We start from the raw sequence: 15,391 nt of genomic DNA on the forward strand, positions 1-15,391 counted from the left end.
CTGTACCACAAGACATCTTGCAACGGTGGTTCAGGTGGTTGGAGGAATTGGATATGCTGTCTGAATTTAAGGTTGATCGGTGCATTAAGCCCCAGGGCTTTGGACAATCAAGACATGCTCAGCTGCATCACTTTGCAGATGCTAGTGAAACAGGATATGGTGCAGTCACATATCTCAGGATGTTGAATGATGGAAATGACATTCATGTTGCATTCCTGATGGGCAAAGCCAGGGTTACACCTTTAAAGACTGTTACTATTCCTCGACTGGAGCTGACTGCTGCTGTGCTTGCCATTCGTGTTGATCTGATGTTGAAGGCTGAGCTGAGATTGCAGTTGCAGCAGTCCATTTTTTGGACCGACAGCACTTCTGTGTTGAAGTATATAAAAAACGAGGATAAACGTTTTCATACGTTTGTGGCCAACAGGGTTTCGACTATAAGAGGAGCCACTAAAACTTCACAATGGCGATACATCAGCTCCAAGGAAAATCCAGCGGATGAGGCATCCAGAGGAGTGAGGGTTGGAGACTTTATTCATGGCCGGAGGTGGATAGAGGGTCCAAGTTTTTTGAGTGAACCAGAAGCTAACTGGACAACAAATGTTGTAGAAACTATCATAGAACCCGATGATCAGGAGGTCAAGAAGGAAGTCACAGTGAATGTTGTGTCTGTGGATGGCTCACATGATGCCACAAACCGGTTACTGACTTACTTCTCAAGTTGGAGTAAGCTCAAGGTGGCAGTAGCCTGGTTACTTAAATGGAAAGCCATTCTGTTGGAAAAATGTCGCAGGAGGAGGGAGGAGAAAGCTGATGGTAAGCAGAGCACGGACAATAATATGCCACGGAGGAGGCAAGGGTTAAAGGACAAGCCTGGAGGGCAAATTTTGTCCATAGATGACCTTTTGGGAGCCGAGCTAGCTATAATTCGATACTGTCAGCAACAGCGATTTGGAGAGGAAATTGCCATGTTGTCAGCTGGGAAATCTACAGTGAGCAGACGTAGTACAATCCACAGGTTGGATCTGCGCTTGGATGATGGGCTTCTCAGAGTTGGAGGGCGGCTGACTAAAAGTTCCTTGCCAGAGTCGATTAAACATCCGCTAATCCTCTCCAAGGATCAAAATGTGGCCACTCTCATCCTCAGGCACATTCATCAGCAGCAGGGCCATAGTGGGCGGAATCACACGCTATCAACACTGCGGAAGAAGTATTGGGTCACTAGAGCCAACTCCGCTGTAAGAAAGGTAATTGCAGAATGTTTCTGTTGCAAGAAATATAATGGAAAGATGCAGGAGCAAAAGATGGCTGATTTGCCAGAGGAAAGGATTCTTCCTGACAAACCACCATTTACCAACGTTGGCATTGATTATTTTGGCCCAATTACAGTGAGGAAAGGACGTGGTACAGACAAGCGCTATGGTGTGATACTAACCTGCTTGGCAAGCAGAGCAATCCATCTCGAAGTGGCTGACTCTTTGAACACTGACGCATGCATCAATGCTCTGCGACGTTTCATCTGTAGAAGAGGTCAAGTTTCTCATATCATATCTGATAATGGAACCAACTTCATAGGAGCAGAGCGAGAACTAAGAGAGGCTCTCGCAGCTTTAGATCATGGAAAAATTCAGGGAGTTCTGCGGCAAAGGGGAGTTAAGTGGAGCTTTAATCCTCCTGCAGGTTCACATCATGGTGGGGTTTGGGAGCGTGTTATCCGCATGGTGAGAAGGATTCTAAGTTCAGTTCTTCAACAGCAGACCCTGAACGATGATGGGCTTCATACAGTTATGTGTGAAGCTGAAGCCATCCTGAACGATCGGCCTGTCACCAAACTCTCAGATGATCCAAATGATTTGGAGCCACTTACTCCCAACCACATTCTTCTGATGAAAGGAAATCCATCATTGCCGCCAGGATTGTTTGAACCACATGACTTGTATTTAAAACGGAGATGGAAGCAAGTCCAGTATATTGCTGAACTTTTTTGGAAACGTTGGGTACGGGAATATCTACCTTTGCTGCAAGAGAGGCAAAAATGGAATGAAACCAGGAGAAACCTAAAGCCTGGAGATATTGTCGTTATAATGGATCCTACTGCCCCACGAGGCTCTTGGCCACTAGGAAGAGTGTTGGAAGCTTTCCGGGATCAAAAGGGATTTGTGCGTTCAGTGAGTCTGCAAACAAAGTCAAGTGTCATTCAACGTCCTGTTACAAAGCTCTGCCTTTTGATTGAGGCTGCAGGTTAAATGGGCAATTTTCAGTGTTAATGTGTGTGAACTCATTGTAACAAATGTTGGATAATATGTTACGTTAGGTTGGTACTGGATCCTTAATTTGGTTTGTTTTGAATTGTAATGTTTGTTAAGCATTCCAATTGGGGGCCGGTGTTGTAGGAGCCATTTCAATGTTTATGTCCAGGTTTGGCCATTAGGTGGCACTAGGGTTATGGCATAGTGATTGGGGCTTATCTACTTAGGCTAGCTGTAATCTAGGACAGGTGTTGCTAGAGGGAAAAGGGCAAACTAGTTTTTGACCGCCACGCGACGGAGGCTGTGGTTGAATGCATGTTAAGTGACTGTTGGTGAAGATGGAATATTGTTCTGTTATGGAAAAAAGGAAATCCTTGTGTAAATCCAATAAACATCTCTCACAACAGAGAAGAAAAGATAACTTTAAGCTTTGTTGTGTCATTGCTCAATCAAGCCAAAGCGACCACGGTAAGCGCGTCAACTATAGCCCACTTTAACCCTCTGCATAACCCTCAGCTTAGCGGTTACACTTATACTACTTCAAGTTTTGCAGCTGATTTGGTCATGTGATTGTAAATTTCCTTATCGACAACAGATAAAACATGTGAGTACGGTGAAGATCTGCAGCTCAGATATGAAGCGCTCTGCTCTCATAATCCTGATGCTCAACAACTTCTGTGCCTTCTCACAAAGTAAGAATGATATTTAAATTTACTAGACTTTAGTTCTAGTTTCTAACATTAAGAATAATTTTATGGAAACATAAACATATGGGTGGTATAAGCATTATGGTGCTCCTGTATATCAAGAATACAAATGCCTGAAAGAAAGCAAAAACATTTTAGTAAGAAGCTGTAATGATAGGACTGTAAACATGCAGTATATTAATCTTGACTTCCATTGTATTGTTTTTCAGTTCCTTGTGAAATTGTCTATTTTGTGGGCTGCTTTGTGATTGGTACAACTGATGTACAGTTTGAGTTTGATGGTGAGGAGATTTTATATGTGGATTTCCCAAAAGAGGAGATTTTCTACACTGTGCCCAGAATTATTAATCCTGATCCAAGTAAAATCTTTGAGGATCAGAATATACTTAGAGATGCTTTGACAAACAAGGACCTTTGTTTATCACTTACTGCAATCTGGGCAGCACAAGAAGAATATCCACAAGAAGAAAAAGGTAAGTTAACCTCAACGTTTATCTCTGTAGTGATGTGATTGATAAATTGCTGATGAAGGATTTTCATTATCTTCTGACCCACTAAAGACCCCCCCTGAGAGCATCGTCTACCTGCAGAAGAAGCTCAGCTGGGAGTTGAAAACAGCCTCACCTGCTTTGTGAATCATTTCTACCCACCTGACATCAAAGTCAGCTGGACTAATAATGGTCATCCGGTGTCAGAGGGGGTGTCACTCAGTCGCTCTCATCCCAATAATGATCAAACCTTCCACCAGTTCTCTACTCTGACATTTACATCGAGGGAGGGGGACATTTACAGCTGCACTGTGGAGCACTCCGACCTGGACAGGCCTAAAATCAGGATCTGGGGTGATTATTTTTAAGTGGCTTAATAACATAAAACAAACATGAAATATTTTGTTCTGCCCTGCGATGGACTGGCAACCTGTCCAGGGTGCATGCCCCATACCTTAATGGAACACTCCTAGGAGAGAAACCATGTGCACCTGCAACTTCTGTTAAATTTATTGATGTTAAAACAAAAGGGAGGAAATCTTGAAAATGTAGTTTTGATAAAGAGATGCATTTGCACACTGTGAAAGAGCCTTATGGTCTGGAGAAACAGCAGATTTAATGCCTTTGTTATTTATCTACTGGTGTTCTTGTTATTGCCTGCAAGTTCAATAGATATTATTTGAAAATTACATTTTAGTCTATTTATTGAAAATATATTTATTTAACTCTTAGTAAATACTATTTAGGTGTACTTTGTGGAAGTACATTGTTAAACAATTACCCTTTTAGTGGGTTAAAAATATATTTATGCCAAACATGCTTCATTGTGTAGGCAACTGCAAAATATTGTAATTATTTATGTAATTTCCACATGTTTCAGCCTGATTGCCAGAAGTATGATTTTTAAAACATATTATTTTAACATTAAAATATATTTTTCAAAAGCATATTATTTCTTATATTTTCTTTTCTTTTAATTTTTTTTTAATCAGAATAAATAGCTAGTTGAGATCAGAGACCTCTTTCATAAGGGTAACCTGGCCTAGAAGGAAGCAGCACATGTTAACTTAACAAACAACAACATATAGAAATAAGCATACTTTAAATCATAATACAGTTATACTTGTTTCAGTTTGTAAACAGTAAACCATAGACTGTATATAAAAATGGACGTAGCGTCCGTGACGTCACCCATTGGTTTCTGAAGTAGAAGGTTTTTTTTTTTTTTTTACGGTCTTATTTCTACATTTTTTTTTTTTTTAATTTTTTTTTTTTTTTTTTTATTGTTATGACACATTAACATACAACACTCTCGTATGGGGAACAAAAAAAGATCACTTGGTACAGATCAAAAACCAGTCTTACAAACACAGGAAATAAATGAAAATAAATGAATAAACAGAAAGGAAAATGGGGGTACAAGTTAGTAAAAGGCTATAGAAAACAAAATAAGGTCTCATTTCGGTGCAGCAATATGGGGAGATTGTTAAAACAATAATTGCTTGGATATATCTCTATATATCTTTCTTGCAATTATACTAGATTTAACATTCTTCAGTGATGAAAAGAACAACTTAAAATTATTTATGAACCACAAAAAGGAAGGCTTAGAAGATTTCCACTTACTACAATGGATATGATATTTACCCATGAGAACCCATCATATTCACCAGATCAGACGAAGGCGGATCTACATTGTCCATATAAAAGAGGATGTGTGACAAATTAAAAGATGGAATATTATCAATCTTAAGTGACAGCCAATTATGTAAATCAGACCAAAAGGTTTTGGACAAGGGACAGGAAAAGAACATGTGTTCCAGAGTCTCCTCAGCAGCCTCACAAAATATACAGGGATTTACTTCAAATTTGAACCTTTTTTTAAGAAAGTCTGCAACCGGATAGATTTTGTAAATTATTTTAAAATGAGTTTCTTTGATTTTAGGGGAAATGGTCCATTTGATGAAATTGAAATGTGGTTTATCTATGGACAAGGTATCCATATTTGGAACCTGTACACACAGCCCTCTGTTATAATCAGAAAAAAGCTTGGATTTAAAAAAAGTACAAATATGTTTGTTATTACATTTTTTATCATGTATGTGACATTTATTAATTACAAGATTGGGTAAGGTTGGTAGCGGTCTTATTCTTGCATACAGTAATGTGTTTTGGATTAGCTGTAGTAATGGTAGTGGTATTGCTTTACGTATCTTTTTATATTCTTTCTGAGTGCAGTTTAGAGTATATTTGTTCAGAAAAGCAGTATGCTCTAAAAACTTACCATTATCGTCTTATATGTCATCAACAAACACAATGCCCTTCTCATACCAATCAGTCTTAAATAATGATTTCCTATTAATTGTAATGACCCTGTTATTCCATAGGGTGGAACCATGGGGAGAAAAATTGTGAGTAAATATCATTTTCCAGTACTGAAGAAGTTGTGGAATTGTGAAAGTTTAACAGGAATCTTGGTCACCTCAAAATCACATTGTAAGAAAAAATCAAGCCCTAAATTCCTAAATATTTTACTTCAGTCTTAACCTTTATTGAAGCAATACTGGAATCATCAGATGAATGAATGGGAAATAGCTCACATTTTTGAATATTAAGAGAAAGTCCTGAAGCTTTAGAGAATATCGAGACCATACTGAGAGCACTATCCACCATAGATTTATTACTTAAAAAGATTACTGTGTCATCCGCAAATTGACTAATTTTAAATTCCTTATCTAAGATTGAAATACCATACAGAGCGGGATTGTTATTTATGAGCATGATAAATAATTGGGTGGCTAAAATAAATAATTTTGGAGAAATCGGGCATCCTTGTCTAATGCCGCGTAGTACCTCGAATCTAGGGGTTATACCAGGATTTAAAGACACAGAGCTATATATGCCATTATATAACAACTTAATAATATTACAAAAGTTGTTTCCAAAACCTAAAAAATGTAACACTTCAAATAGAAAGGCATGTTCGATAGTGTCGAATGCCTTGTAAAAGTCAAGAAATAAAACAAAGGCTTCAGAGTCAATATGGTCTCGAAAATCAAGCATGTCTAGTAACAACCTAGTGTGGTTATGTATGTTTCGACCCCTTACGAAGGCTGATTGACACTCATCAATTATATGTGACAATCCCTCATTCAGCCGATTAGCATAAACAAGTGCCAATAATTTATAATCATTACATAATAAGGTAATTGGTCTCCAATTGTCCAGTAAAAGGTTATCTTTATTAGGCTTGGGAATCAGAGTAATGAGACCATGTTTCATAGTAGGAGAAAGACTTCCGTTTGATATGCAATTTAAGAAGGCATTGTGCAGCAGTTCCCTGATATCGTTCCAGAAGAAAGTCAAAAACAGCTTTATCTAATTCGTCAATTCTTAGTTCTTCTTCCATTAGTTGTTTAAAGTTATCATCCATTTTCTTTTGGAAGCATCGGATTTCTTCTAGTAAAAACCAACAATCTTCCGGAGAAAAATGGCCCCGTTTATAGAGATTACTGTAAAAGGCTTTGATTTTCTCATCTACTTCGTCTTGGTTGTCAATAATAACGTCATTGATAATAAGTTTCTGAATTTTCTTTTTGGTCTGTCTTTGTTTTTCCAAACTGAAGAAATAGGTTGAGTTTTTTTCCCCTTCTTCCATCTAACGGGCCCTTGAACGAATAAATGCCCCCCTGGCTTTCTCCATATATATAATGTCAAGTTGGGATTGAAGGTGTTTTAGTTCCGTCTGTTCTTCCACTGATAGATTAACTTTACAACACAGTTTGTTAATGTTACTAATGATGTCTCTTTGTCTTATCTTTTTGAATTTAGATGATTGCTTACTTGTCCTAATTGCTTTCCTGAAGGAGAAGGGTCCAGCTGCAGCCCGCAGACAAACGTGACGGAAGTTGACGGAAGTTGAACTTCCATATATGGGTTGTCCCAGAAGCCACCGCGCACAAAACGTGATGACGTTTATCTCGACCGTTAAAAAAAGAGGTGTCAAGTACGTTATGTGTTAATATTTACTATACTATACTTATATATTATTAATATAGTATATTTATACTATAATTCCTGCAAATACTTATTTATAATAGCCTAATGATAATAATAAGGCAATGTTTCAATTCATACCACTGTTGTATATTTTATTTCTTCCAAAGTGATTTTAAGTTTCACAAACCAAGAACATTCTGTAATGTTGCATCACGAGCCAGATGTGTCTCGATTTAGGTTAAAACTTAACATTACTGAGAATTTATTGACAGAATAACAGTGGTACGAACATCATCAGCTGTTGCTGGACTCATCTACTGTGTTGGCTGCAGTGGTCTGTGTGACTGGGCCTGGGGGAGCTAAACGTAGCTAGCTACCTATTCCTGACCGCCCCCCGAAGTATATTCCTCTTACCCCAACCAGGGTACGTGCCTACAGTTATCGATTATATGCATGTCGACCGGTTAACCTCCGTTGTGTTGCTGTGCAGCCTCCGGTAACGTTACTGCAGCTATATAACACCCGTCGGCACTATGGTCAGCACTTGCGGAGCTTCTCAACTCCGAAAACGTTTGAACACATTTTCGATTCGCTGCCAATTTTCATAAAACTGCCGATCTTCGACATCTATACAGTTGATTTCTCGCCTAAAAACTTCTCAGAAGTGTATTTAAAGTTCTGTTGTTGGCTTCTAAAGAATAAAACGGTTTGCATTAGGATCAGGGTCTATCATGTACGTGAGCCGAGATGAACGTCATCACGTTTTGTGCGCAGTGTCTCCTGGGACAAACCATATTTGGAAGGTCAACTTCCGTCACGGTCTGCGCAGTAAACACATGTAAACACATTTCACCAGGGGTGAAATGTGCCCTCCCGCCCAGCCCACTAGCGCAGTGCATTCAGTTGGACCAATCAGAATCAAGCTTTTCAAATCGACGACCCAATCACACAGCGTGAAAGTCCCCTTCACGAAAGTTATCGTGTGCACTATCGTTGAGAGAGGGAAGCTATTTCTGGCAAGAAATCATTTTGTTTCTCAGGTTTCCTTTGTTTTACTTTACCGACTCGGACTTGGCGAAGGTGGACACCACAGACATAATAAGAAAAGAACACAGAAGAGAAGAATATCCGGTCAGCTCCCTGCAGAAGTTAAATGTGAAAAGAGCTAAAGAGGCGTGACTGGCAAGTTACAAGCAGGAGAGGACAGAGACTGCCGGCAAAAATCGTCTTTGTTGGTAAGTTTATTATTGTTAGCAAGACAACACAATCGTGTAAGTTAACTAAAGTTGAGCTCACTCTGGGTTTGGAAATATTTTCCTTAGTGGATAGCTCTGGTGTGCATTAGCTAATGCTAGCACGTGGATTAATATATTTGTTAACGTTAGCTAACATTAGTTAGCATTTCAATAGCTTCATAATGGAGACAGCGACTTTCGTCTGCCTTAAACAGTGTTGGGAGTAACGCGTTACAAAAGAAACGCAATTAACGTTACAGTAATGTATTGCTATTTGCTGTACAGCAGTTTTTAATGTTACTAAAATTTCGGGAACAATCAACAATCTCATTAACCTGTTGCTGGAATTTGATGCATGAGATTTTAACAAGGCAGGCCTGTGCATGTGTGTGTATGAGCCCTCAATTCTGCTTTTGCACGGTTAAAATGACCAGTGAGGTCTTTATCAGAGTAATAAATGCAACAAATGTGTTGCTGTCTGTGTGCTAAAGAATAGGTTCACATTTTTCGTCTTTACAGGAAGTTATTGGTCACTGTAATCATTATTCCTGCCCATAAAGTCTGTAAAGACATCACCACAGTTGTCATTTTTGTATAAATTCATTCTAAAGTTTAGCTTACTTATAATTATATATATATATATATATATAATTTATTTATAAGTTATTTGAATCATCAGCTAAGCATCTGTGTTAGACTATTCAAAAGTGGATAACTTCTAAAGGTACACTGTTTTTTAGAGATTTCACTTCACTGAAGGTGTAATCATTACAGTGACCAATAACTCAGTTATAACAGCAATGTTAAAGTGTACACGGGTATGTGAGAATTGTTTTAAGACTGCTTAAAATGATGTTTTTATGTACTGCAATGCCTGAACATATGATATAATAGCTTGTGATGTTATGTATGTTGATGTTAAGTACTGCTCAACTTTCCATTTGTATGGTCATAGATCCTGTATTCAACTTTTAAAAGTTGAACCTACCCTTTGCCAACTTTAACCAACTTAATGCTAAATCCAGAGTTGGAATTTCCTGCCTTAGATCAAATAAAAAAAATTAAATAAAGAACAATAATAAAGATTTGCTATAATAATAGAATTACAGTGTTTATAATGATACGCAAATGAAGAACTAAACTAGGTGGAAGTACTGGCCTAATATTTATTATATCTCATTTGCAACAGCATTTCTTTTCTTTTAGAGCTTCCTGGGATCGTTGCCTCACTCAGGTGGCTCAGAGGCCACGAAAATCTCAAAGGACCAGCTGGACCCTCACAAGCTCAATGTGCTCATAGGTATGTCTGGCTCCTGCACACGAACCTTACTCTCAATACATGTCAGCGGGGTCAGACTAAATAAATATTCTTGTGAAAAAATTTTATTTAAAATATTGTTATACATTAAGTAATTGGCTACTTTTGTACTTCACAAATTGACTGCTGTGTTAATGTGAAATGACATGTAGACAGAACAGTTGTGAAGCAAGTCTGTATGTTTGTGTTATTTGTTGTACCTGTTTAATAACATTTTATCATATACAGCTCCTTGGCTGAATGCACAGTAGTGTTTATGTAATGTTTTTGATTATGTTGTAATGGAAGAACTGAGCATTTACTGGGACAGGTCCCTTGTGGAAAACCATTTCACCTCAGTGTTTCCCACACATAGGCTTTACTTGGGCCAGGTAGATTAACAGCCGCCCAAGCAAATTTGGCAACCCATTTTAATTGCAGTGCTGCACAGCACATATTCGCTCCCTTCACTCGGTCGCTCCCTCTCTCTCTACTGCATGCAAACAACCCGTCTGTGAATTGAATGGTTGGTATCATGAACACCACTGCACACTTTAAAAAAGTTATTAGCGAGCATTTAAGGAGCCTAGCCAATAAGGAGAGCTATGTTAACTTTAGAATGGGCCTACAGCTGTCGAAGATAGCACGCTATTCATTACTGGTAGTCAATAGGTGCGTTCAAGGTGACTGCGGCTGACTTTTGCCGATTTGATAGACTAGTCTAATGTGAGATGCAGGCGACTGAGGGGGCGGAGTATAAAAACAGCGCCGTCAGGTGGACTGCGTGAGCTTAGAACAATGATCAAACCAGACTCGGCGCCTGCCACCGCCTTGCTCCAGAGAGGTAATGTTATGTCATGATGATGTGACATCATGGTGACGTTTTGCAGCGCCAGGTGTTGTGACGAACTCTGCCTGCTGAGAATTAGATGCACCACGCGTGTGGTAACGCCATTTATGCTGAGAAAAGAGGTGGACTCAAATCTCGGCAGGTAAATTAGCCTACATCATCTGTTCTGCCTAATTATGCATCCACCTGTATAGGACCTTTTAAGACTCTTTACTGTGCTCATTGATCAACGTCGGTTATCACCACATATTTATTGCTAAATCTCAAGGAATGCTGCTTCTACTAACTGTAGATAATAAAATATCAACAGCTCTAAACTACTCTAAATGTTCTTGAAATATTTCAAATCATTTACCCCACAAAGAAAATTATAGCGTTTAAAAACAGTATTTGGAAGTGCATGCAATTCCCGGCAGGCAAGCGAAATTCGGCATATCACCTTTTAAAGTTGCCACAATTACGCTTTCATTCTGTGGGAAACACTACACCTGAACCTAAACAGTTAGCATCAGAACAGTTAGACATGATGTCATATTGTGTTTCAGCAACTTTAAACAAAATAAAAAATCTGACAATGGTTCATTAATTAGAGGTAATATTGCTTTGGTTATAGACAAAATATTTCCTTTTCCCTTCCACAGATGCTGTGTGATAAAGCAGTTTTTCCAAATCCCATAGAGTCACTGCAACAAGTCCTACTCAAAGACCCTCCACTCCAAGGATAAGGATGGTGCCATTTTTCAGTTTCAGTTTAGTTCCACCATTTGTACTATATGCTTGTGACGGAGTACCTTCACTACAGTTGAGTAAGCGCTTGGACTGCCATACCAACGAGCCTGGCTCTTTGGCGTTGCTGCCAAAGTTGCATGTTTGGCATGCTGTAGACCTGTGTTTGAATCTGGGTAGGGTGACTGCTCTCGCCTTTGGCCGCATATGGTGTCAGAAGTAGGATGGCTTGCCGTGAGGTCATCTGAGCCGTGCCCAGAGTCCAAACCGCATGAGGGACCTCCATGGGTAACATTAATGATGGGATGTGTATAGTGTACTTCAGTAATACTGATCATATGTCATCATTTTACTGATTTTATTTTTATTTGAAGATATTTTGGTCAAGATGTGATACATGCTGCTGTACCTTTTAATGTACAGGAAGTTATTTTTGTAAGATACACAAAATTAAAGTTTTTTAGTTGTCTGTATGTGTGTGTGTTGTAAAATACTTTTTTTTTTACTGGTTTTTATTATTATGCTAAAAGGACATTTTGCAAGATATTTTTAATTCATTAATAATGCATTATTCTCATACTGAATGGTTTCATAAAGCAGCTTCCCAAGATATTAATAGTGGCTCTTGGAGTATACTAGTAATAAATTACTAATATGCTGAAATGCTAATAAAAATGTTCAGGGAACACATTTAAAATATATTTAAACTGTTCTTCAAGTATAGCACAAAAGGGTATTTTAAGTTAAATTTAGTATAGTTATATTTAAATTACACTAAATGGTCCATTTTAACACAAATAAGTATATTAAAATACATTGCAATTATCTTAAAGTTGACTTTAAGTATTTCTAAAATGACACTTAACATACTTTAAGTTGTTCCAAAATAACACATTTTATATACACTTAGTATAGTACAATTAAAATATAAATTACATCCAAAACAAATGCTACTTAAGTATTTTTCTTTTTCACTTGGGAGGACACAACATCAAACTACAAACTGACTCCTCAACCATCACTCCAACCAGGGTGGTGAGAAACTTGGGTGTTGTGATTGATGACCAGCTGAACTAAGTAAATGTACTTAGTTACTTTGTACTGCTGTGCTTAACAAGAACACCATCATATTTAAAATGTAATTTTAAATATATCTACTTATTTTGCCACAAGTTTTATTGAACAATGAGGTTATCTGTTCTGGTTATGTTGATATTGCACAATTCCATATCAACCAACAGTGAACAGATTTATTTGATCTGTTCATTGATCTATAACTTATTCATATATAATGTACTTCACAAATCCTTAAGTCCCTATTATTGGTTGTAAAAAGCATCCACTGCACAGTAAACAATCTTCATTGATTTGTTTATTTATAGTGTTCTTTTACAGCTTCACTCAAATGAATATAGTGATAGCAGGCTCAAGCATCACAAATCATGTACATTTAAATAATATAAGAATATAAAGCACCTGTATGTATTAACTTTGTGTTCCTAATAGGAAGTGGCAAAACAGAAGCAAACAAACAGTATGTGACATGGCAATTTTTGAACAAGTGACAGTGTGATAACCCAGAAGCTCTCCCCTGACTGTACATTGCTAATATATTGCCCCATTATCATATAAAGGCAGAGAACTGGAAGGCAGACAGAAACAACAGTAAATAAAAAATAAAGGCATTAAATTTAATATTTATTCAGACCATCAGGCTTTTTCACACTCTTTAAAAATTTTAATTATTGAATTCCCTTCCTTTTGTACTCACTATATTAAAGCCAAAAAATTCAACCTAAGTTGCAGTTGCACATGGCTTCTCTCCTTGGAGTTTTTCATTAAGGTATGGCGGATCATTCTATTTCTAATGACCATTTTACGTGTAATTTCATCTGGCAAATGTGACTAGAGAATGTGCCCATGAAAATGCCAATAAAGTTTCCACAACTCCTGTAAGGCAAAATAAAGGGTCAGACGGTTATAGATGTTGCACTCCATAATCATAGTGTTTTTTTTATAATTCATTAAGTATGAATACAACACCATATTCATTTTCAAAAACTGCCATATTCAGCAATAGAGAAATTATTGTCCATGGTGTCCTTTTGCAATTAAAAATACTCCAACTGCAATTCCCATCAAGCCCAGAGTCAAGCCCACTCCACAGAAAATATCTGGTCCAAGACTGGGTTGATTCAAGTCAAGCTCTGTGGAGGAAGTTGGAAAGCATAAGCATCATTAATATTAGAACAAAAAATTTTATATTTATTTTTAAGTGGCTTAATAAATTAAAACAATCACCCCAGATCCTGGTTTTAGGCCATTCCAGGGCTGAGTGCTCCACAGTGCAGCTATAAATGTCCCCCTCCCTTGGTGTAAAAGCCAGAGTAGAGAACTGGTGGAAGGTTTGATCGTCATTGGGATGATAGCGACTGAGTGACACCCCTTCTGACACTGGACGACCATTTTTAGTCCAGCTGACTTTGATGTCAGGCGGGTAGAAATGATTCACAAAGCAGGTGAGGCTGTTTTCAACTCCCAGCTGAGCTTCTTCTGCAGGGTAGAGGATGCTCTCTGGGGGGTCTTTAGTGGGTCAGAAGACAATTGAAAAACATCAGCATTTTATCAATCATGTTTACAGAGATAAATGTTGAGGTTAACTTACTTTTTTCTTCTGGTGGAATTTTCGCTATCTCTGCACCGATTACAGTAAAAAATGAACAGAAGTCCTTATTTTCCAGAGCATCTCTAAGTATACTCAAACCCACCAAAATTTGACTTGGATCAGGATTAATAAATCTGGGCACAGTGTAGATAATCTCCTCTTTCGGGAAATCCACATATAAAATCTCCTCACCATCAAACTCAAACTGTACCTCAGCTGTGCCATTCACAAAGCAGCCCACAAAATAGATGATTTCATGAGGAACTGAAAAACAATACAATGGAAATAAAGATTATAATACTGCATGTAAATGGTCCTACCATTACAAAGTGCTACAGCTTCTGTTTATGCTTTCTTTCAGGCAATTGTGTTCTTGATATACAGAAACTGACAACACTCAAGAATACCCCATATTTTTGTGTTCCCACAATATTACCATTAATGTTAGAAACTACATCTAAAGTCTATTAAATTTAAATATCATTCTTACTTTCTGAGAAGGCACAGAAGCTGTTGAGCATCAGGATTATGAGAGCAGAGCACTTCATATCTGAGCTGCAGATCTTCACTGTACTATCAGTCTGAACTGAGGAACATGTTGTATCTTGTCGATAAGGAAACTCACAATCAATCACATGACCAAATCAGGTGCAAAACTTGAGCAAAATAAAAAAGTAACCAGAGAAAAACCGAACTCTTTATAGAGAAGAGAACTTTCCCAGCTTCCGTGTTATGTGAATGCGGATGTTTAATTAGCAGTCTAACCTGTTTTGCAGCTAAGGCTATTATCTGTTCATACAAAAACGGCGGTGGCAGCTCCAGAAACCGCCCACGTCCTCTCTGACACGAAAGCGGATGCAAAAAGTACCAACGACGAGAGTGGGAGAAACCAAATAGCCTTCTTGATATGAGTATCAAGCCAAACTACACAGTTTGTCTGCCAGTGTTCTGTGTGGTGCACGGTGGCCTGTCAGACGTGTGACAGCATGCCAAGGCAGTGTAATTACTTAATAAAACGTGGCTACTATTTTCTGATTGATCACGCTGGATTTCATATGCTGCCTATTTTTTAAGAATTATGGTAACAATGTAAATGAAGCACATGCACACATTATGGTATGATTTGTTTTTTAAGGTTGAGATACAGTCAGACACATAGGCCCTAAGGATTAATT

General features: G+C 38.0%; 2 protein-coding genes and 1 long non-coding RNA gene across 3 annotated transcripts; 2 read left to right on the top strand and 1 right to left on the bottom strand.

Moving 5' to 3' along the window:
• Positions 1-1,677: 1,677 nt before the first annotated feature.
• LOC119898279 (H-2 class II histocompatibility antigen, A-K alpha chain-like) lies at positions 1,678-4,160 on the top strand. The gene is made up of 3 exons (XM_038712467.1): positions 1,678-2,941; positions 3,166-3,429; positions 3,529-4,160. Exons 1-3 carry the CDS (start codon positions 2,884-2,886, stop codon positions 3,810-3,812), a joined length of 606 nt encoding a protein of 201 aa, XP_038568395.1. The 5' UTR covers positions 1,678-2,883; the 3' UTR covers positions 3,813-4,160.
• A 3,576-nt stretch (positions 4,161-7,736) lies between these two features.
• LOC119897646 lies at positions 7,737-11,914 on the top strand. Its single transcript, XR_005443413.1, has 3 exons — positions 7,737-8,678; positions 9,868-9,978; positions 11,467-11,914. It is a non-coding gene; the product is annotated as an uncharacterized LOC119897646 (long non-coding RNA).
• Positions 11,915-12,908: 994 nt separating this feature from the next.
• LOC119897645 (RLA class II histocompatibility antigen, DP alpha-1 chain-like) lies at positions 12,909-14,983 on the bottom strand. Its single transcript, XM_038711500.1, has 4 exons — positions 14,707-14,983; positions 14,217-14,480; positions 13,853-14,134; positions 12,909-13,758 (listed from the first exon to the last, which is right to left on the bottom strand). The coding sequence occupies exons 1-4, from the start codon at positions 14,762-14,764 to the stop codon at positions 13,637-13,639; spliced, it is 726 nt and encodes a 241-aa protein (XP_038567428.1). The 5' UTR covers positions 14,765-14,983; the 3' UTR covers positions 12,909-13,636.
• Positions 14,984-15,391: the final 408 nt, after the last annotated feature.

Source organism: Micropterus salmoides, unplaced genomic scaffold, assembly GCF_014851395.1.
Source record: "Micropterus salmoides isolate LMB-PRFRI ecotype aquatic unplaced genomic scaffold, ASM1485139v1 Ms_hic_scaffold_11, whole genome shotgun sequence".
Taxonomy (NCBI): Eukaryota; Metazoa; Chordata; class Actinopteri; order Centrarchiformes; family Centrarchidae; genus Micropterus; species Micropterus salmoides.